The following is a 21,162-nucleotide window of genomic DNA, read 5'->3' as shown; positions in this document are numbered from 1 at the left end:
TGTACAAACTTTGTGTATGAAGTATCCGAAAAAACAACAACAACAAATTTAAATTTAAGGTAAGTATTTTTTCTAAGAAATCACAAAAAAATGTAATGAAACCTTTTTTAGCAAATACATATAACAAAAATCATTCAAGTAACTTATGTAACGGTTCACAGCTGTAACGCAAATGTAACAGAATCCATGACACAAACCAAGTGCTGAATATGTAACACTAGGGTTGCGTTACATTAGCTGAGGTTACATTTAGCGTTGCGTTTTACATTTTATTTGTTGAAATCCAAGTAAAGACCCGTGTTTTTGTTTGTTTTATGTCTTCATATTTTTTAGAGTTTTTTGATAAAATATTAGTGTTGTTTGTACATCAAAGGAAGACAACTTCGTTGACAAATCGACTCAGTGTTACGAGAAACTTAACCACATCTGTGATTTGTGATATGTTTTACCCTCCATTAGCATTCATTAAGCTTGGGCAATGTTTTGATAGCGGCTATCAATCTAATCTTTATGTAGAAGTGCACCCAAATTGTTCTTTATACCCACAGTTGTGTTTGTACTTCCTATGGCGAAATCTGTTTCTTCGACAGTTACACGCTTGGCTTTTACAATATAACGAGATAACCAATCAATAAATAAAGCTGCGTTCGAGACCGTAAAATTATGTAACAGAATAACAGAAAAACAATCAAGTTCGGGTGCTATAACGAAGGCCCTAAGCCAGCAGAAATTTGGCCACTATCGCGTTGAACTCGTTTGCATAGCGCAGGTGAATATTGTGCTTGCCATCGGGAAACACATGCAGACTGTATATAAGAAGGAAGAAAATAAGAAGGACATTAAAATGCTGCTTTTAGCGAGCCTGCAAACGAACGCCTTACTCCGTGTTTTTGATATTGTTCAGCAGATAAGGTACGTGGTCGGGTATGATCATCGGATCCTTTGCTCCGTGCACGACCAGCGTCGGGGCTTTGATGTGCTTTAGTGACCCAGAACAGATATCCCCTTTGCGCTCGTGATGAATGCGCAACAATCCATCCACCCAGGCCGACCATAGCTTGGGGAAGTGTTCTACACCATACACCTGCTCCATTGGTTCCCGCATTCTTGCCGACCATTTGCTAACATCCCGAATACCTACGAGAAAGCAAAGCAAAAGTAACCCATGAAATTCCGTCTTCCGACGTAACACCGTTGTTTTGTTACGTACCTTCGTAAATGTTAGCCTCCGTGTCCGATATGTATGAGTTCGAGCCCCACACGACCAGCTTTTCCACCCTTTCCGGTTGCTTGGCGGCTAACACTAGACCGGTAATGCCACCGTCACTCCAGCCAACGACACTGTACCGCTGGAAGCCAAGCTTCTGCATTAGCTCACCGGCCGCGGCAGCATCCCGCTCGTAAAAATCCACCGTAAACTGCTTGTCGGGCGGTCGGGACTTGCCGTACCCGGGTGGGTCCCAGGCAATTACACGATGGTGCGGAAGCAGCGCCGGCAGACCCTCGATTTGTGGTTTGAAATCCGTCCAGGCCGTACCGAGCGCACCGGGCAACAGTATGACGCCGCGGTTGCCATCGCCTGCCTCGACAAAGTGCACGGTGCTGGCACCGACCTGTAGCCGGCGTTCTTTTGCTCCCGGAGCGGAACTACACATGGAGCGCGAACGGACGGCAGATGCCACGGGCGATTGAACACAGAACGATAGCGCGGACGTTGTTTTGGTGATGCGAATGGCCAAACCGCACTGCGCAGCGACCGTGGACGCAAGCAAGCGCATCATTTTGACGGCAACCTGTTGTTAGGCGTTGTGCAATGTTTTGGTTACTGTAGCATTGGGTTGTGGCGAGGTGGAGAGATACCTTACCGAAGTCGATGTTGGAAAAATAATGCTGGCACAAGCAAACGAGAAACACGCGGACAAACGAGCACAAGGATTGGAATAAAAGAATTAGCAGATGCAATTGATAAGCGGATTGTTTGTTGTTTTTTTTTCTTTTATGCAATGAACATGACAGGCGCCTTCAATGGAAGCTGTTTTTCGTTTTTATCGTTACGATTTGACGAAAGTGGCACGAAAGCGGCTTAGCAAAGATATTTGGCGTGTTTTTCAGGCAAATATTATCGAATTGTTACAATAAAAATACGCTTCAAGCATAATACAGTTGCAAAATCTGCATACAAGAATCCAACATTGCATTTAAAATAATCCAACATTGCATACAGAAAGAGAACATTTTCGCTTTATTTTCTTTTCTAGAACAAACAACATATTTCCAAACGACGCTCTACGAAATACAACCCAAGCCAAGCCCCGTTTTGACCGTTAAAAATGAGCGCAGCGCAGCTATATGCTTTCATCTCTTTTCTTCCTCCACCTCCCAGGCACAGATGCGCATTCCCCTACAAGGATCAGCTTGACACACGATCGAACTAAACATTTGACCGTTGACCGTTCCAACATACAAAACGTTCGTCGTTAAAAAACACTTTCGTACCAGATAATACGTTGATTTGCATAGACAAGCATTGAAATAAAGTAAATAAAGTTGTAAATGGGATGAAATGAAAGTAATTAAACCGAATACAATTGAAAATAACAACGCTGCATGTACATGCCATAATTATTCGATTTGAATTTTGTGTGACGTCTTGCAAATTTTATAGCATCAACGGACAGCTGTCAAATGTGCTGCAGCTGCCCGCCTTTTGCCGTGGTGTGCGGATGACGGTGTAGCAAGCCGACGCCATCAGCGCCATTTGTGAAGAGACCGTGCCCGTGAACGGACGCTGCTGCTCCGCGGCCCGTGTATGTGAAAGTGATTTTAATCTTCAGACTTGGTGTTAAATTACACTAAAATCAGTGTAAAACGTAAAATTAAGGTAAGTTGAAGGTCGTGCAGTGGAATGGGTGCTGAATTTCGTGAAGAGAGCCAGTAATTGTCGTGAAACGAGCTCGATTTGTGTTACTCCCCACGATAGAGCGCTAGCGCTACCGCATACCAAACTAGCCGCCATGTTTCTTTTTCACCACTTGGTCGAAAAATCGATGTCGGGAAAATGGCGGCGCATTATTAGGTGTGTGGAGTGTGTGCTCGATTCGTGGATGTTCGAAAGCGACGCGTGGGATATTTTTTCGAGGGCTTTCGGTGAATTCGAGTGGTTTGTTGGCGAGTTTGGTCGATTGTTTTGATTTTGATGATGGAGTGGAATGGAATAAATCAGAAAATTTTCTGATTTTGGATTTTCGTGAGGAAAAGTTTTTGACCTTCTTTGTATGAAATTGTTATGACGCCGTATCTTGCCAACGTAGCTTGAAGCAATAGCGCCATGATATAGAGTTAACAGTAGGGGTATGGCAGTACTGATGTTAAAGGAAGAAAATTTGAAATTAAGAAAATTTGTACTAAAGCATTTGCGTGGGAGTATCTTTAAATTGCATTACTTTGGAGTTAAACGATGATTTTCTAATAATTTGATTTCTTCTTTTTCCTTTCCACAGCGTCATTGATTGAAGCGGGAAGCGGTAGCGTCGTCCAAGATGGCGGACGATGAGCAGTTCTCTCTATGTTGGAACAATTTCAATTCCAACCTTTCTGCGGGATTTCACGAATCCCTTCAGCGTGGTGACTTGGTCGACGTGACGTTGGCCGCAGAAGGTCATCTAGTTAAGGCGCATCGTCTTATTCTATCAGTATGTTCCCCGTATTTCCGGAAAATGTTCACGCAGGTCCCCGTGAACCAACATGCGTTCAGTAAGTATTGGGAACGTTCTGGAATATGATCCTCATTTTTTGTTTGCTTTCTGAAAGTGGAAGATGCCATGTAACATAGTTACTGTCTCGATGAATCAGTTTTTATCTACACAGGCATTTGTAAAGTTGTCCATTTTTCAATATTGATCGGCAAAAGTGTTGCTATTGCGCAGAATCGTCAAACATGTAGAACATCCTTTTTTGTCAATCTTCTAACAAAGCATATTGTATGTGATATGATTGCAGTTTTCCTGAAAGACGTGAGCCATTCGGCGCTTCAAGATCTCATACAGTTTATGTACTGTGGCGAGGTGAACGTGAAGCAAGATGCCCTACCCGCCTTTATCAGTACCGCCGAAGCATTGCAAATTAAAGGGCTAACAGAAACGGTAAGTTCCTGATCGATGCATGGCATCGGATGTCTGGGAGCGACGTGTATTGGACAAAGCTAATGATGATGTTTTCTGTTGAATTGTTACATAAATTCACAGGGCGACAGTGCACCGACACATCAATCGCCTGCCAAAGAAGAACCAGCAGCAGCAGCAGCAGTCCCAGTGACTACGGCAACAATTTCCACCGCCACCATCCCTGCGTCCCCTGCGTCACAGCGAGCAAAGGTTCAGCGTAACCGCATTCAATCGTACAAATTAGAATCGGAAGAGAGCGGAGACGACAAAGTAGTAACCATCCAAGGCACCACCTCTCACCATGTATCGGCACAGTCAAATCTCAGCTCGCAAAAACGTACCATGCCACAGCGCGGTCTCCAAAGCCACGCTAGCAAGCGAACGAAAATGTCCATCAGTGCCAGCAGCGACGGATTGGATACATCGGACTCGACGCCAACACAGGTGCAAACCGTGCAGACGGTGCAAATAGTGAAGCAAATTCCCGCGCAAGTGATCGAACCGGAATACATTGAGCTCCCGATCGAATCGATAAATCCCAAGGCTGAACCGGACTACACTGATGAGACGGCCGAGATCGAAACGGTGGACGCTGAAACGGAACAGGAACAGAAGCTCTCGGAACACGACCAAGGTGATGCCGACGATGATGGAAACTACGTGGAAGACGACACTTACGGTGACATGGCCATGGGCAAGTACGAAGAATCCTACTTGACGGAGGGCGAGGAAGGAGCGAAACCAGGCGTATCCGGATTCGTGGACTCGTACACATCGGACGGCGGAAATGCTACGGAAATTTCGACACAAGGTAGGTGTACTAACCACGTTTCTCAATCGACGAGCATGAAATCAGTGGCGTTTGCAAATGTTTCTCATATTGGCCCCGGAGGGTTTTTAGATGAATATGATCTTTGCTTCTTTGGTTGGGGGTGGGATGTGTGCGGATGGAGATGAAAACGATACAACCGAATTTGAAGTGTGTATGTGTGTTCTGCAATCATCTACAAAGTGTTCTTAACGTGGCGGCCAAAAATTACAATGTTTTAGGCCACTCGGCAATGAAGATGGAAGAAAGAAGATGACAAACGTTAGTGACAAGAATTGATGGGTACAACCCTGGTTCTACGTGTTAATTATGCGCTGTTACAGTATAACGATGCGCAAAATTACAATGATAGAGATTACGTTTAATGTCAGTACTAGTTTGTTATACATACGTGAGTGTTACGTTACAGTTGCGAATTATTATGAAAAGTGATTTTGAGTTCATCGTATTTTGCACCGAGATGTGCTTGGAACAGCCGCGCCAACAGTATGTAAGTACAGGGATATATATAACTTAGCAAAGATCATGATCACTCTGGCCCCAATATAGATTGCCCAAAAATCATCCTAATAGAAAGCACATTCTTTGTCGTCGTTTTTGAAACGCAATAGCCATGGGAAGCATTTTGTGAGCAATACTTTTTTCTGCAACAGCTTATCAGGAAAGTAGTCTCGGAGGGTTGGTAACCATTTGCTATGATAAATTCGCGGTACCACTCCAGACTGCAGTCCTTACGATAGGTTGTTATGGTTCATAAACCATGTATTTATTTCATATAAACAACACTATATGTTAAGATTTATTATATAATTTTCATTTCATCTGTCAATTTCCCTTTTAATATTTGTGGTCACTTTACTGCAACCGGGTCGCGTCGCGTCGTATTTTTCTATTTCGTTTTAATGGTAGTAAAGTATGGTCTCGCGCTTTACGATTATTAAGGCATTTTGTTGTGTGTATTCAAACCGCGAACACATATTTGTTCTTAACAACAGCATTAAATTAATTAAAGGCAAATAGCAATATTAAATTTCCGGCTAGGATATTTTTCTCGTGTCGTAGAATAATTTTCGTCGTGGAACTTGCCACCGATCGTACGCAAATTTGTCGCTCTATCTCTCTGTCAATAGTGTATATCTGTATAAGTGATAGTTAATGGGATGTCTTAAATGATATCTCTTGCATATCGGTAAGTTAATGTGAAAACAATGAAACACGCATCTACACGCGTCGTAACATCAGCGGAACATCAACGGAAGAGAGAAATACTATTGTGCATGATGCATACTGATGATGATGGAAAATAGAGGATCTGGTCCAGGATCTTCCAACTGGTAAAAAGGTAACAGGTGGGTATACATTTTATTTTATTCACTTAGAAATAAGCATATGTAAGAAGACACATGAGAAATTCGCTCGTACATTCCTTGCCAGAAGGTGAAAGTTTCACCTAGTTTTCATCGTTTGTCCAGACACAGATTGCCCCTGTATAGTAAGAAAAATGTTTGTTTCTCATAATTTGCAAAATGAGTAAACTGTTTTGAATTCAAGTATATGATGATACCTGATATGAATATTGCTTTATGCATGTATGCATCATATCTGTGCTAAATCATTGCTTATAAACATGACTATGCTGCAAATCATCAACTTTTGAAGTATGCTTCAATGTTTATATGTTTATCAGTCTGTAACGTAAATAAGGAGAAGCAAACATTTATCTTTGGACAGTCGCAATTGGGATCATACATCTCATATTCGGTATGCACCGGTAAGAATGTGGTCATCACGTAAGTATAATCATTCTCTGTTTTTATGTAGAATGTGAAACATGTGCATAGGAAAACAGTTTGGTCGGGTTTATAGAGAGCAGAACAGTTCGCATCATTTTAAAAAATTTCTTTCTCGATGTGATAAAAGATCGAGATGCGAACTAAGTATCATGTGAAAAGGCACATTGGCACGTTCGCAGCAGGTCTGCGGTAATTTTAAATCTTCAGAAAATATTTGTAATTCGCTACAAATATTTCTTCATTTTAGGAATCAAATCAGATATACACGGACAAGCCTTGAAGGTGAAGAGAGCTACTACTCAACACTAACACTGTCCGCGTGTCGAATACATGATTCCTTTCCCTTGATGGATGACGTTCATGATGTATTTTTTAGTGCGTTAGCCCATAAAACTGTTCGTGATTAGTTTTGCAGGCGAAATATACTGTTCAGTTGCAGTAATGCAACATATAAAATTGATGGAAAGTTTTTTCTTTCTTCCCTGGAAATTATAATTGGTGTTACACGAAAGTGTGACGCTTACCATACTGTATAACTACATTTTATGCAGTAAATGTGTTCTTTTGATTGATACCACTCTTTTTCTGATCGTACTTCGACAATGAGTGAAATCAGTGCTTAAATTGCCTCTTTTCCTGTAAATTATACATCTACAGATCAAAGATCCATCCGGCTCGCCGATATAGATGCGCACAGTTCTGCTCCTCACATGGAATTATTAGAAAGTATCAAGAAGGAAGACGATGATGTGATAGTCAAAGACGAACAGCCAAGCGCCGCTCACGTCTCTCAGTTACCTTTACGAAATTTTAATGCCAACGAGGCCAGTTCTTCCGGAACGGCGTGGGATCAGCTAAATGCGGCCAAACGTAGTAATAGTAGTGGCAATTCGGCCATTATCACTTGTACACGTAGAAAAAGTCTGAGGATGATGGGAATGGAGGAAGCATCATCGGTTGTTTTACGAGAAAAACCGAAACTGGACGAAGGCGGCGGCGTAACTGTGAGCAAGTTTCATGAGCTGAAGAAGAGCAACGGATCTCCGGCACAACGTAGCAGATGCGTGTCGTGTTACAATAGAAACATTCTGGAATCGGAGAGGCTGCCAAAACCGAAAACCAAATGGGTTACCACGTTTTGTGGGGATTGTCCAGGAAAGCCGTTTTTGTGTATTCTCTGCTTCAGTAGAATACATTGCAACAGTCGAATAGGAATCAGAGAGTTGTTATAGTACTTGCTGATGCTGATGCTCGTACATTTTGTTTTGTTTTTGAAGGAAGAATCACACTTCCGTTTGTTTCCATATGAGCGTATTTCATTCGCTATGAATGCATTCCGTTTCCATTCACAATTTTTGTTACGTATTATTTTCTATGCACTAATAAGCGTTATTGGCCTAGCCAAGCAAATGCCAAGCAACTGAAGCTATGTTTTGAGATATACATAATACTATTCTATTTGAACACAAGTCGATATTTACGCTATAATAAAATACGTTGAGATTCTCTCTCAACAGATTCAAGTTCAAAATTTTACTTGAATAAGTTGATACGTTTGTTCGTGGTTTAGTTTGAAACGTGTAACACAGTTTCCAATTTTTTTTTTGTAATCTATACAGCACCAAATATTTTTTATCGCGTGATAATTGAACTAAAGATACTGTTATATTTTTGAATATAGCAATTAATGCTCAGATAACGATCGAATTGATTCCTACATTAGTGTTAACGCATTCTTGAAACGGATTGACACTCTAAAATGATCCTAACATTAACAAAATAACATTGAAACATTTCGTTGTGGAATTATTGTTTGTGGGAAGAATTCCAATTAAACTAATCAAAATCTAAAACGATGGGCACTGAGGGCTGTGAGGCGACGTATGTATATGGTCCTCGTAAATGCTGCTTCTCGTGGCAAGTGCCTTATAGAGGTTATTTGAGTGAATATACACCACTATATATGAATTTGTGAAATGAAAATTATTGAATAAAGCGCATGCATTTTCCGTCTTAATATATATGTGCACGGTCTACTTTTTCGTTGTTGGTAGGATAAATGATCCGAAATTACTGTTAACTTAATCTCCGCCAGGTGCATCATTCGACTCGAACGTTTATAATTATTGTTCGGTGTATTCGTTTTCAATTTTGGAATATTGGTTTTCTTTCAATCGTCTCCCTTTATTTACTATTCTGAATGCATACACTTAGACGAGTGTTGTTGTTTAAAAAAGTTGTACTCCAGTCCGATTTTTTTCTCTTCTGCTTGGGTGTGGACACGCTTCTTTTTAGGGCATTCGTCCTCCTCTACTGTGCAACATCAACACCAAGGTCGTCTTGTTCATGCTAAATTAAACCTGGTGCAGAGGCGGCATCCGTTGCCTTCGCCGGTCGTCAAATTCAAACCAGCTCAGAAATTGGTGCTGCCCTCATCAATATCAGTATCAAGAGTTCTCAACACTCATGCCGCCAAACAACAACAGCACACCACACCACCCACCCGACCAATCTACACGCCTGTATCAGACACTGTAAAGTTCATACGATCGCAGAAAAAGTGCGCCCAGCTGGTGTACGACGGATATATCTACAATCGAAAAATGATTCAACAGAACGGTCGTACCACGTGGCGGTGTTGTGATTTGCTGAAATACCACTGCAAGGCAACGTGCGTGACGAAACAGAACAAGCTGATTGGCATAAGAAGCGAACACAATCACAATGATCACTCGAGCAAAATAGAGGACAAAGCACTGTACGACTTCCCAGAGGATCTGGAAGAGTACGTGAACATCCGTACACGAGATCCGATCGACGTAAAAAATCACAAGGTGGACGTGATCGATACGGGTGCAGAGTTTAAGATAGTGGTTCGTGATCGTAGTAGTACAATGCACCAAGCTGCCAAAGATACAATCTGCTCGAGCACGGGTTGACGAGAGAGCAAATTGATAGCGAAAAAAGTAAAATCGGTTAGTAATGAACGCGTTCATTTGATAGGGCAGTTGTGTTACCAATCGGCGTGGTCACTTCAAGCTTAAACTATTCCAGTTAACTTTTTTTTCTCGGCACGAGGGTGGTTGTAAAGCAAAACTATCACTTCGTTAACAAATTGGGCTATTTATATGAATTTAGGTTTTTTATGTACATCCTTCTCATAACGTTGTATGCAAAAAAGCGAAAAAGAGAGAAGAGAGAGAGTAAGTTAAACTCGTGGACGAGGAACGTATTTTATGAAACGAACAGACGAAAAATGTAAATTAAATAATTTTCTCCTGTATTTAATCGGTAGTTTATGTAGGTCAAAATGTCAGTACTAGATAATACAACATCATAGTCTCAGTAACTTGTAGAAACGTTAAAGAAAACGAAATGTTTAGGACATCTGGAAAACTGAATCTGGGTGAGATAAAGATACATTTGCATTACTACTTTGCTGGATATTACCTATCGAATGTGAATTCGTATTCGTTAGAATAAAGTAAATCTATATAACGTGGATCGTTGCGTAGTACTAACTCAATAATACATAAAATTCTTCATACCAAAGACAAGAAACTTGTGAATATCGTAAATCATTAATTAGATACATCTGTGTGTTGCAATTTCTCTCTACACTTCTCCGTAATGGTTGCTCGTCATTGCCTCCACCCAACACCCCCCCATACACACTTCCGGAAGAAGACGACAACTATCTGTTCGGGCTTGACATAAAGCGGCCAGTGGTGGTGAATGGCGGCAAACATTTGTTCCTCGGCAGCCGGAAAGGCGGCCTGCAGCTCGTGCACGACAATTATCTGTATCGGTCGAACCTGCGGCGCCAGGGTCGCAACGGAGATGTCCTGTACTGGGAATGTATCTACAACCGGGGTCAGAAGTGCCGCGGTCGGCTGAAAACAATTGGAAACCAAATTATGATCACGAATGGACGAGGTAGGTTTGTTTTTGTGTGTGTCATTCTGTATGTATTTCGAAACATGGTATCTGCGCCAATTTCCCTTAATTTTTCAAAGCCTAACCACCCCTCTTCTTTACCTTACCATTTCATTCTTTTCTCTTTCAGTGGAGCACAACCACCCCAATGACCATAAGCGCATTGTCAATGCGACGCTTTGCGGAAGCGTAATTGTGAAAGATATCTGCACTTTGTAAAGTTGTCTCTTACAAAACTGTGCTGTAAAGTTTGCTCTCTAGCAGATGTTGTAAAAGAAGTATTTCGAGATGTATTTAATTTTATTAAGCAGAACGATGGAGTTGAATTCGATTTACAAAATAAATGTAAAGGAGATAAGCTGTAGGAAAAGCGGGGTTTCAATACTCTCAATACTCAATACTGTGTTTTTACACTTCCAATGTCCTCTACATGTATAGTTGTATGTGCTCAGCAAGTGGCAGCCAATTGTTGGATCTAGTTATTGTCCATCGTATAGGATGTTGAGTGAAAAAAAAAAGAATTATGAGCACCAACCTAGAATAAACCAATAAATGGCAGCAGCTTGGTGTCAGAGTAATGACTGCTTTTAAAGACTGCTAATAAAAATGCCACTACATCCGACAAATCGCACCACACATCCATAACTAACCTTTACACCACCCCTTTACTTGTGAGTTACAATCCTTAAGTTACAATGCCATAAGTTATAAGTTACAATGCCTTACCATCACCACCCAGCACATTCCAACCTCCCCCCTGGTAGGCGATACCCCTACTAACCAAGAATATGTATTTTTATTTTCTTCCAATAATTGTGGAAAAAAGCTACATCACCTGTGTTGGAAGGTATCAACACCATCAGCACCACCACAAACATCACTACCAACTGTCCACCATCGTCGAATTGCTCGATGGCGCCAAGCTCGATGGTGGACTCAACGGTTGAGCTAAAGTTCATCAAAAGCCCCTGGTCCACACCGTGTCTGGTGCTGAACAACTTTCTTTACAACTGTCACAGCACACGTGGCGATATCGGCTACTGGCGGTGTCATAACTATTCGCGCAAGGTGAAAGAGGAACGGTGCCGCGCACGCTGCGTAGTCAAGAGTGGACGGCTTAGCGCCCTTACCGGCGCGCAGCACAACCATCCACCGCACACAGAGAAAATCGAACGAATAGTGCGCCGCAACTATGCCGACGAGCAGCAAGAGCTGGAAATGATGCGCATACAGCAGCAACAGCAACAGGAACAACAACATCCCATTCAAGCTAGTAGCGATGATATTTTGCTCCTGATGGCAACCAATCCTCAGAACGATAATAATGGTGCCACCTCTGCCGGTGGACAGCAGCAGGTGCAGATGCAACCAATTATGCGCACCATTAGACAACAAACGCACTCGGCCACGCTCGAGGTAGCGAGTGCACCGATGATACCATCCGTTACAACTGCCGTACTTTCGCCGGCGATCACCGATCTCATAAAGATGGAAGATTATGATCTGCCGACGGTGGAGTTGTAGTTTCTGGTATCGTCGGGTTGGGGCGACGAAAGGGCGTCGTCAATGCCGTAGAGCAATAGCTACTAACAAAAGAAAGCAACAAGTGTAGGAGCAATAATGATTGGAATTTGTGCAACAAGCAATCTTTATACGGTGTGACTTACAAATACACTGTTCACTGAGAAAACTTAAGTCATGTCACCGTCAACGTGTGCAATATTAGTATTTATACCCAGCATTTGAAACAAACGTAAATGTGCATCCCTAAACGAGCCAAAACGAAACAGTATTTTACCTCTGAGCCAAGTTTTCTTATATAGAATAAAATCATAACCGCTCCATCTCTATTTATTCGCGCAAGGTGGTGTGCCTCATCCAAGGAAAAATGCTATGTGTACTTCATATTATTCGATTCAAGCTCACATCCCAGAAAATAACATATTTTTCTTTTGCAGTTTTGTTATAGTGTTATTGCCAAGCATCTCCTAGCCGTAGGATAAGTTTGTGTTAATGAGCAATTTTATCTTCCCATTTTTTCTTTCCCGATCTATACTACGACACAACTACGACTACAACTACGCCAAAATGATGCGTTCTTCACGACACTTCGCGCTAGAAGCCACACATACCAGCCCGAAAGCACACCTCTTCATACGCAGCCAGCGCGGCCTACCCTTGCTGGTGAAGAACAAGTTCATCTACCGGTGCGAACGGACGCGCAACCATCGTTCCTATTGGTTGTGCACCCGGTACAAGACGCACAAGTGCACGGGACGCATCATTTGCCAGAACAATACGGTGCTGAAGGAAACCGAACACTGCCACATGGACGACAGCCGACGGTTGCACCATTCCGAGCTGAAGCTGGTCGATATGTCCCAGATAGACATCGAATGCTGGGTAAAATCCGTCCCGCCACGGTTTTCCTCTAGCGCTCGCAAATCGACTTCCTCGATCTCATCGTCCCGGATCAAAGCGGAGAAGCCCGATCAGGAGTTGGGTTGTTTGCTAACGGGCAAGTTTTAAGCGCAACGGAAGAGGTTTTTGGCGGCGCACAGTAGCATCTTGCTGCATCGAGAAAGTGTTGAATAAAACAATTAAAAAAAAAAGTTTTTCATCCGAAGCAACTATCTTTTGAGTATCTTTTTTTATCTGCTAATGGTTTTATAATCTTAAAATTCAAATTTTTATCAGCATCTCACACTGACGCATTTTTAACTTTCTACTTAGAGTTTATTCTCAGCCAGCGTGGTTATCCTCTGCTCGTGGTGGGCAATTTCCTGTTCCGCAAAAATCGTGACAAATACTGGCGATGCATACGGTGAGTCTTTGATGCTGTGTGGTGTTGTTGTTTCTACCCCATATTACCTTATAAAAACATCCAATGCCCCCCCCCGTACGAGGTGACTAACGCTTATACCAATTTATGTTTCATTAATTTACAGCTGTACAAAGCACAAGTGCCGGAGTCGTTGTATAATTAAGGACAAGGGTATAGTGGTAAACATCGGCAAGCATGCGCACGGTCCGGAAACGGCCAAAATTCAAATGGGACGCAAAATCCGCGACAGTGCCGAGGATGATCCATTGGCGTCTGACGACTGCTTCCGGAAACTGAAAGCTGCTAAACATAAACCCTTCTTGCCGCGACAATCCCACTGCAAAGTTTCTGCCAAGATTCAATAAAGGTCGCAAAATGCCTACTGGTGCGATGCCACAAGCCAATCGTGATTCTCTTCCGTAACCGGAATTACATTCTCTTTTTGTAGGTGTGTATGTTTGTGCGCGCGCGCATTTGTGTAGTTGTTTAGTATAATTTCTAATTAAGTTTTATTAATTTCTATTTCACATCCCATCATTTATTCCAGACGCAATTTGCCCAACTTTCAAAAGCCGGATTCGGCCAGTTTGCTCCCTGCTGGACGAAATGAAACCGATGCCCAAGGTTTGGTACACCGCACCATTGACCTTCGTCGTGAATCGACGTGGCACGCAGAATCTGCACTTCCGGGGCTACGTTTATGTGCGAAAGACAACCCACCACCGAACGATGAACTGGGTGTGCTGCAAAGGCACCACCAAGCTCGGCAATTGCAAGGCACGTGTCTCTACAGAAGGAGATTCAAAGATACGTTTCGGTGCTCAACGGCACAATCACAAACCACTAAAGTAAGGACACACGCTTTGGGGGTTTGCTACTGAATAATGAATAAATCCATACTGAATACTGAATTAAGGAGCGAAATTGATTGATAATAAAATATGTTAGTTGTTAGCAATAATAAAAAAGCGCGCTGCTGTGTAGCGATTGTCAAATATCTTCAAAACAAAAACTCTACCACTGTAATTGGTCCAGCCAGCTGGTGGGGGAGTGTTATAGATACAACCTTCATTATAATGCAATAGTTTGAGTTCTAGTTCTAGAGCTAGTTTTACGTTAATTTAGTAACTCTTCTTTTGGTTTGTTTGTTTTTCCGTAGCTGCTGCTCCACGGAAAAAGGGCGCGCGGCGTAACTCGTTCATGTACGATCTGCCCTACGAAATGATCAACAATCGTAAGGGCGGTTTGAACCTTCACTTCCGGGGATACGTGTATCGGCGGAAAACCAACTTCTCCCAGACGACGAACTGGGTCTGTGCGAACCCGCTAACGAGCCTGAATGGCAATGCGATCGGTTACCCAGGCGCTTGCGCCGCTCGATGCATCACGGACGGTGCCGGTGGCATACGGTTCAGTAAAAAATGGCACAACCATGGCCCGATCGCGGTTATTACAGAGGTTGAAGAAGACTAATGATAAGTTTGGTGTTGACTTTCGCCTATCAATAGGCGTGGAATAAAATACCTTCCAGCTTTAACCTTTATGTTGTCGTTTCTTTCTGTGATACTAAATAAAATTTCTTTTAGATACTTAAAATTTCCTTTTCAGTCTCTCAAAGATCTAAACTATATATTAACGCTTTCTGTCTTCTTTACCTAGCAGCAGCAGAAACACCATCACCACCATCACCTCCAACACAGGACGATCAAGCGTTGTTGCAGCGGCAAGGTGTTTGGTTGAAGAAGCTACCATACAGTGTGGTTGCAGACGCGTGTGGTAATCGGATGTATCTGCTTGGCTACACCTACCGGAAAGCAGCCAGCTTTCGGACCACAACCGATTGGGTGTGTGTCTGCAATGAGCTACAGCACGCCACCAACGGGCGCTGTTTGGCACGGCTGGTACAGCGCATGGAAGACGGTGCTTTGAAACTGAACCGACACCTGCACAACCATGCACCAGAGGAAAAGAAAGTGAACGTATAGGAGGTCCGAAAACAATATACACAAACGAACTGAATCTGTTGATTGATCGCAATAAATGAGAAGAGAGAGAGAGAAGGTTTAGCGATGGGGAACCACGTACGTCATGTTGTTGTGTCCCCGCTGTTATGCTCAATGTAGGTTTAAAATCATTGTAACACATGAGTGCTCTGTTTTTAATATCTACTTTTAAAAAAATCTATCAGACTGCACTGCTTGCCTAACTTATGTTTCTTCTTTGCTTTGTTTCTACCTTTACAGTGGGGCTAGGGAAGTGGACGATCATTGCAACGAACAGCGATGGTGGCGGTAGCGATGATGACGAATCAGAGGACAACGTGGCCGTGTTTTCCAGGACGATGCGCGGCAAAGAGCAGCTAGTCTACAAGGGCCAACCGTTCGTGTTCGAAAAGCTCGTCCTCACGACGGGCGGTCAGTCGAAGAAGATATGGCGCTGCAATCAATGGTGGAACCAGAAGTGTCGGGCGCGGGTGTACACCATCGACGATCACATCACACCCCTGAACCGGTACCACACGCACAGCGACATTGTGAAACGGAAACAGCGCGTAGTCAAACGGGACAAAACGTGCGATACCGGTGGTCCAGTCGACAAATGATGCTAAAGAGAGAGAGAGAGAGATAGACAGAGCGCATGCTGTGTTTAAGCGCATAGAGCCCTGCAACCATGTTGGGTTCCTTCCTTCAACCTTTAACGCGTGGCTTTAGGCAGCATCTCTCATTTGTATTTTTTAGTTTCCTATGTGTGCATGTTGTGATAAGAGACCGTGAAATGGAAACGAGGATACTTGTGACTAAATTTTAAGGATATTAGTTTTATTTTAATAAACTCAACAGTGGGAAACTGCTGAAATACTTAGTCATAATCGCCAATGTAGATCGATGCTTTTGGAAGATAATTTGTAACAATTTTAAACTGTAGAGCTACTCCATTAAATAAGCAGTGGATAACACGTTACTAATAGTACACCTGATTTGTTCCATCTTTCTTTACCACAGGTGCCAAAACAACGGACAGCATTCCCAAAAAAGCGGCCACCATTTCAGATGCACGACAGCTGCGGCGGCAATCACGAACAGCTCAACCAACTCCACAACTACCACCACCTCCTATACCACCACCACCACCACCTCCACATCCGCCATCACACGAATCCAGCCTCAACCAACCGGCGACCGTATCGGTGCAAAATGATGCAAAGAAAGGTGAGATCGACAGCAAACAGAAAATGATGGAAAAGAAGGTCCCACTGCACGCGGGAAGCTCCGTGTACATCGCAACCAAGGATCTGCTGTCGATCTACACCTCCAAACCGGCCGTCTACACTGGTCGGCTCATTCAGCTGATGTTCGGATTGGACACGCTAAAGATCAGTTGCCTCGATAGCAAAGAGAGGGTGAACACTGACTTGGTCCCGCTGGATCCGACAACACTGGAAGCTGTGATAAGTAAGTTGTTGTGCAGTGAAATGTAAGCATTCGTTTTAATGATGCCTCTCTTTCTTCCTTTACCTTCTTCAGCCCATATCGTTGACGTGTTCCAGCAGCAAAAGCAACATATAACGCCAGGCATGGTGCGCAATTTCATACGCAATCGGTTAGACCTGTTGCGAACTAATCTTGACATCGACAGTAGCAGTCAGTCGTCTGCCAGAAAGGAGTCGAAGAAGAAGAGAAACATCCGACAGTAGAGAATAATGCTGTAAGCTACGTTCTACTTGCTCTCTTAACGCTTTAAACACTTCCACAAGAATTTTACCTGCAATCGCGCTAGTAATGAGCAATAAAAATTGATTCTAATTATCACCCTAACATAGTTCCTAACATCAGTGGATAGTACAGTGTTCAAATATTGCGATGTACATATTTCTTTTGCATTGATTGCTTAACGAATCTTATGCTCACCACCTGTTATGTTATTTTTCTTTACTTTCAGACAACAATTATGCAGTGCGTCAAAAAAGTTCCCGGATCTTCATCCCGATTGACCACTCCGAGGCGATGTTTTCCGAAAGCTCCAGCGGTACGAGACAGTTGCTGTACCAAAACCATGTGTTCCATCGCAACATCAAGTCGGGCGATACCGAGTACTGGCGCTGCTCCAAAGCGATGCGGCTGAAGTGCAAGGCAACGATCGTCACGAAGGGAAACATGATGCGCTTCAACGGTCAGGCACACAATCACATCCCAATGGAACGGCTCACTTACGGGTTGGGTGTGAATGTGAAGCGCAATCTGAAGAAAAGCGAAATGTTGTGCCAATTCAGAAAATAAACTTACAACAAACGCATGTCTGGTGTGTTACATGCGAGAAGATCGCGTGAAGATCGCCTCTGCCTTTGACGTTCATTGATCGTTGTAAATTGTTTCTTCTACCATAATAGCATGCTCGCTCTAATGTGTTTTGTGTAGTGAATAAATCATGATTGATATTGATTTGTCTCTATACGATCCTCACTTCTTTTCCAGCCATCTTCATAGCGATCGGTCCGGAAAAGCAACTGATTCGGCTGAGAGGAAAACTGTACCAGAAAACGATCGGTCGTGCGTATCGGAGCGTGTGGACGTGCATCGAGTACGGTTGCCCGGGCGAGATCCTGCTGAAGGAGCTGAAGGGTGGGGAGATACGAATTACCAGCGCACACAACGACGACTGCACGTCGGACTACTTTAAAAATCGTCCTGCCAATCAGATGTATCTGAACGAAAGTGAAGTGACGCGTTTAGAGCTAAGCCTAGCGAACGGGGAAATGTTCGACGGCAGTACTGTGGCGGCCCATACGATTGTGGACATTGATGAAGATTACTGAACTTGAGGAAGGCCGAACAAACAAACAAAATGCAAACAATTGATCGAATAAACCTTACTTGCTGTCGGTGTTTTTAATGCGTTCAAACAAACAATGCTGAAGCGTAGAAGTAGAAGATCTTTGAGAACAGAGTGCTGGTAGTGTCGCAAGCAACGGCTGTTGCCTAATGCGCTTTTCATATTTTTATTAATCTTTCTTTTTTCTCTTTCACAACTTTTGCTGTTTATAGATGCGGCACGCTTTATCGTGGGAGTTCGTGGCAGTCGCAAGCTAAAGGTGGGCGACTATTCCTTCACCAAGAACAAGGAGTGCACCGACAAAACGTACTGGTCCTGTGCGCGAGCAGGAATGCATCGGTGCAAGGCGCGCGTCGTTACCTTCATGCACAAGAGCGGCGAGCTAACGTACATACTGCGCAACGCAACACACAATCATGATCCATTTTAGAAGAGGAAGTGTAGTCAAGTGTGTACCGCTACTGTTGCACTATCGTGGAGTAGCGCGCATTTGGTGGATGCGCATTACTTAAGGGGGCGGGTGCGCTTAGAGTAACAACTACTAAAAATGGACTATCCACAACCAAGGTCATGTAAATGCTGAGATACAAATGAAGTGAAAAATATGTTTCATTGTAATAACAGTTTATGAAGGAAATTGCGAAGGAAAACTGATTTTGTAAAATAATAAAACTAATTTTACCACACCCTTTAGCCCCTGCTGTGTGGAATGTTGTTGATCCTGTTTGAGAGTGAACTCTCTCTGTGTAGTACCTTTAACATGATTGTTTGCTTACATTATTAACTGTTTTCTCTTTTCTTTGCATGCCATTACTCCGCCAGATAACAAAGTAGTTTACATCGTCGGACAACGGGGCAGCATTCTGCTCTCGGTCAACGGTTATCGCTACGTAAAGAATCGCAAGTCCCAATCAAAAACGTACTGGATTTGTGCGAAAAAGGTATGCTATCTTTCAATAAATAAGAACAGAAGCGATCCATTTCAATATACCTTCCTTCTCATGCTCATGCTGTATCGTCTTTTGTAGGGAAGCTTAGGATGCCGGGCACGCATTACTACCGCATTATCGTCAAGCAACGACAGTACTCCGAAAGTAATACTGAACACTGGCACGCACAACCACGGACTGGTAGCGAAACAGGACCAGGATGTTAAAAACACAATCTCGCACAAGTACCGAGTGCTTTCGGGTGCGGATAAATTACACACTCCACGAAGAAGTGTCACCAGTGGCAGTACATCGCCAAAGATGACGTTGTTAAATAAGAAGCTTCCGTACATCGAGCTAGCACTTTCGATCGGAAAATCGAAACCAACCTCATCCGTCGGTGGAGCAGCATCGTCGAGACCGGTGTATACGTCACGCCAGACAGCAGAGACGCCTAAGCGCGATGCCATCATCACAAGCCCTACCCTACAACATGCTGGAAAGAAAAAAACACCTTCAAAAGTGGTCCAAAATACGTTGGAAAAGGTTTTCGTCGTTCCAAAGTCGGAATCGAACAATAGTAGCTGCTGAACGATGCACACTTCTTCTACTTCTTTGCTGCTAAACTTCTAAAGAATCGCTTTACTTTTTCCATCAATCCCGAATTACTTCGGATCAATGAAATCAAATAAAAACGTACCATACGGTCCATATTGAGACAGGAAGAGAGACAGAGTGAATCTATGTTGTATTAAAGTTACTAGACTCATAATTTAAATGGTTTTAATAGTAGTGCTTTAGCTCCGTACCATTGGAACAGCATACTAATTATTTTTAATTTTTTTTCTCACTTGCTACAGATATCAGAAATGCGCGTGAAGGGAAACAGTCGCCAAACGTGACTCACTTTCAGTTGAAGATGGATAACGAGCGCAATCCGTACTTCAAGTTACAGCTACACGGACAACCAAAACAACCCAAGATGAAACTCAATAAGAGTTCAGCAAAGACGGATAACGCTCACCGTTCACCGACACTTACGGTTCGCAAGTTTAACAAACCCGTTGCGGTGGATGCGAACAAGATACAGTACACCAATGGCCGTGGGAACAATGTGCTGATGTACGATGGACATCGCTACATCAAGAACAACTGCTATGGCGGTAAAATGTACTGGAAATGTAGCAAGTGGCACACCAACTGCAAAGCTCGTGCCATCACCTCGGTTTCAAATCCTGAACAGTGTGTGTTGAAAAATGCGCACAACCACGACGTACCGAGGGAAGATATGGCGAGCAATATACGCAAAGACTGGGAATAGATGTGTGCGTGTGTGTGTGTATTTCGAACTACTGTTACTCGAACACGTTAGCTATTTTAAGAAATTTACTTGTAATCATTCAAGAAAGTTAGCCAACCATGTTCTTTGTATAATAAACGAGCAATGGTGAATTGCATTAACTTACTGTGCGTGACTGCAACGAACCGTGCAACCACAATTTCCCATTCCCTATATGCATTCGTGTAAGAAAGAGAGGAGAGAAATAGAGAGCAGGAGGGAGGAGAGAGTATCTATTAGCTTTAGATTTTCTTGAATTATATTTCTCTCTATTAACCAAACACATGCGCTTTTACTTGCAGGTTGTGTAATGTCCGTTGTAGACGCGAACTGGTATCCATTGCGAATGGGCGGCGACTCCACTCATGGATCATTCCGGGCACCGAAGTTCACGTACAAGCAGTCGCAACGCAGCGGTCGCCAACTGCTAGTCGTCAATGGGATCCACTTCTTCCGCAACCGTGAGCGGAACGGCAAACAGTACTGGAAATGCAATCAGTACTACAAATGCAAGTGCCC

The 21,162-nt window shown here is 43.1% G+C and overlaps 3 protein-coding genes across 16 annotated transcripts; 2 read left to right on the top strand and 1 right to left on the bottom strand.

The window, feature by feature from the left end:
* Positions 1-47: 47 nt before the first annotated feature.
* LOC120896659 (valacyclovir hydrolase) lies at positions 48-2,024 on the bottom strand. 2 transcript variants are annotated; one of them, XM_040300956.1, is made up of 4 exons: positions 1,861-2,024; positions 1,211-1,793; positions 882-1,137; positions 48-806 (listed from the first exon to the last, which is right to left on the bottom strand). In XM_040300956.1, the coding sequence occupies exons 2-4, from the start codon at positions 1,779-1,781 to the stop codon at positions 716-718; spliced, it is 918 nt and encodes a 305-aa protein (XP_040156890.1). In that variant the 5' UTR covers positions 1,782-1,793; positions 1,861-2,024; the 3' UTR covers positions 48-715. The 2 variants fall into 2 exon arrangements, with proteins under 2 accessions (XP_040156890.1, XP_040156889.1); XM_040300955.1 differs by having other exon boundaries at positions 1,866-2,023.
* Positions 2,025-3,511: 1,487 nt separating this feature from the next.
* Positions 3,512-20,769, top strand: LOC120896657 (modifier of mdg4-like). Of its 13 annotated transcripts, XM_040300940.1 has the most exons (6): positions 3,512-3,753; positions 4,000-4,142; positions 4,245-4,974; positions 16,548-16,997; positions 17,070-17,250; positions 17,485-17,601. In XM_040300940.1, exons 1-5 carry the CDS (start codon positions 3,540-3,542, stop codon positions 17,237-17,239), a joined length of 1,707 nt encoding a protein of 568 aa, XP_040156874.1. In that variant the 5' UTR covers positions 3,512-3,539; the 3' UTR covers positions 17,240-17,250; positions 17,485-17,601. The 13 variants fall into 13 exon arrangements, with proteins under 13 accessions (XP_040156874.1, XP_040156875.1, XP_040156885.1 ...); XM_040300941.1 differs by lacking the exons at positions 16,548-16,997; positions 17,070-17,250; positions 17,485-17,601 and adding exons at positions 19,198-19,316; positions 19,404-20,025; XM_040300951.1 differs by lacking the exons at positions 16,548-16,997; positions 17,070-17,250; positions 17,485-17,601 and adding exons at positions 13,455-13,545; positions 13,670-13,949.
* On the top strand, positions 15,513-16,421 carry LOC120896668. The gene is made up of 2 exons (XM_040300969.1): positions 15,513-15,664; positions 15,789-16,421. The coding sequence occupies exons 1-2, from the start codon at positions 15,634-15,636 to the stop codon at positions 16,145-16,147; spliced, it is 390 nt and encodes a 129-aa protein (XP_040156903.1). The 5' UTR covers positions 15,513-15,633; the 3' UTR covers positions 16,148-16,421.
* Positions 20,770-21,162: the final 393 nt, after the last annotated feature.

The sequence above is a fragment of the Anopheles arabiensis genome, chromosome 2, assembly GCF_016920715.1.
Source record: "Anopheles arabiensis isolate DONGOLA chromosome 2, AaraD3, whole genome shotgun sequence".
Classification (NCBI taxonomy): Eukaryota; Metazoa; Arthropoda; class Insecta; order Diptera; family Culicidae; genus Anopheles; species Anopheles arabiensis.
Note: the sequence above shows the minus strand (reverse complement) of the source record. Positions and strands in the feature narration are given on the sequence as shown.

What these genes read in the sequence shown, in the direction of transcription:
- LOC120896657 (XM_040300937.1), top strand. Translation starts at nt 3,540, where the DNA reads ATGGCGGACGATGAGCAGTTCTCTCTATGTTGGAACAATTTCAATTCC. An exon ending in TTAAAGGGCTAACAGAAACG is followed by an intron (nt 4,143 to 4,244) that starts GTAAGTTCCTGA and finishes ATAAATTCACAG; the next exon opens with GGCGACAGTGCACCGACACA. An exon ending in TACGGAAATTTCGACACAAG is followed by an intron (nt 4,975 to 11,547) that starts GTAGGTGTACTA and finishes TGTGGAAAAAAG; the next exon opens with CTACATCACCTGTGTTGGAA.
- LOC120896659 (XM_040300956.1), bottom strand. Translation starts at nt 1,781, where the DNA reads ATGATGCGCTTGCTTGCGTCCACGGTCGCTGCGCAGTGCGGTTTGGCC. An exon ending in GGAGGCTAACATTTACGAAG is followed by an intron (nt 1,138 to 1,210) that starts GTACGTAACAAA and finishes GCTTTCTCGTAG; the next exon opens with GTATTCGGGATGTTAGCAAA. An exon ending in AACAATATCAAAAACACGGA is followed by an intron (nt 807 to 881) that starts GTAAGGCGTTCG and finishes TCTTATATACAG; the next exon opens with TCTGCATGTGTTTCCCGATG.
- LOC120896668 (XM_040300969.1), top strand. Translation starts at nt 15,634, where the DNA reads ATGTTGTTGTGTCCCCGCTGTTATGCTCAAT. An exon ending in TCCCCGCTGTTATGCTCAAT is followed by an intron (nt 15,665 to 15,788) that starts GTAGGTTTAAAA and finishes CTACCTTTACAG; the next exon opens with TGGGGCTAGGGAAGTGGACG.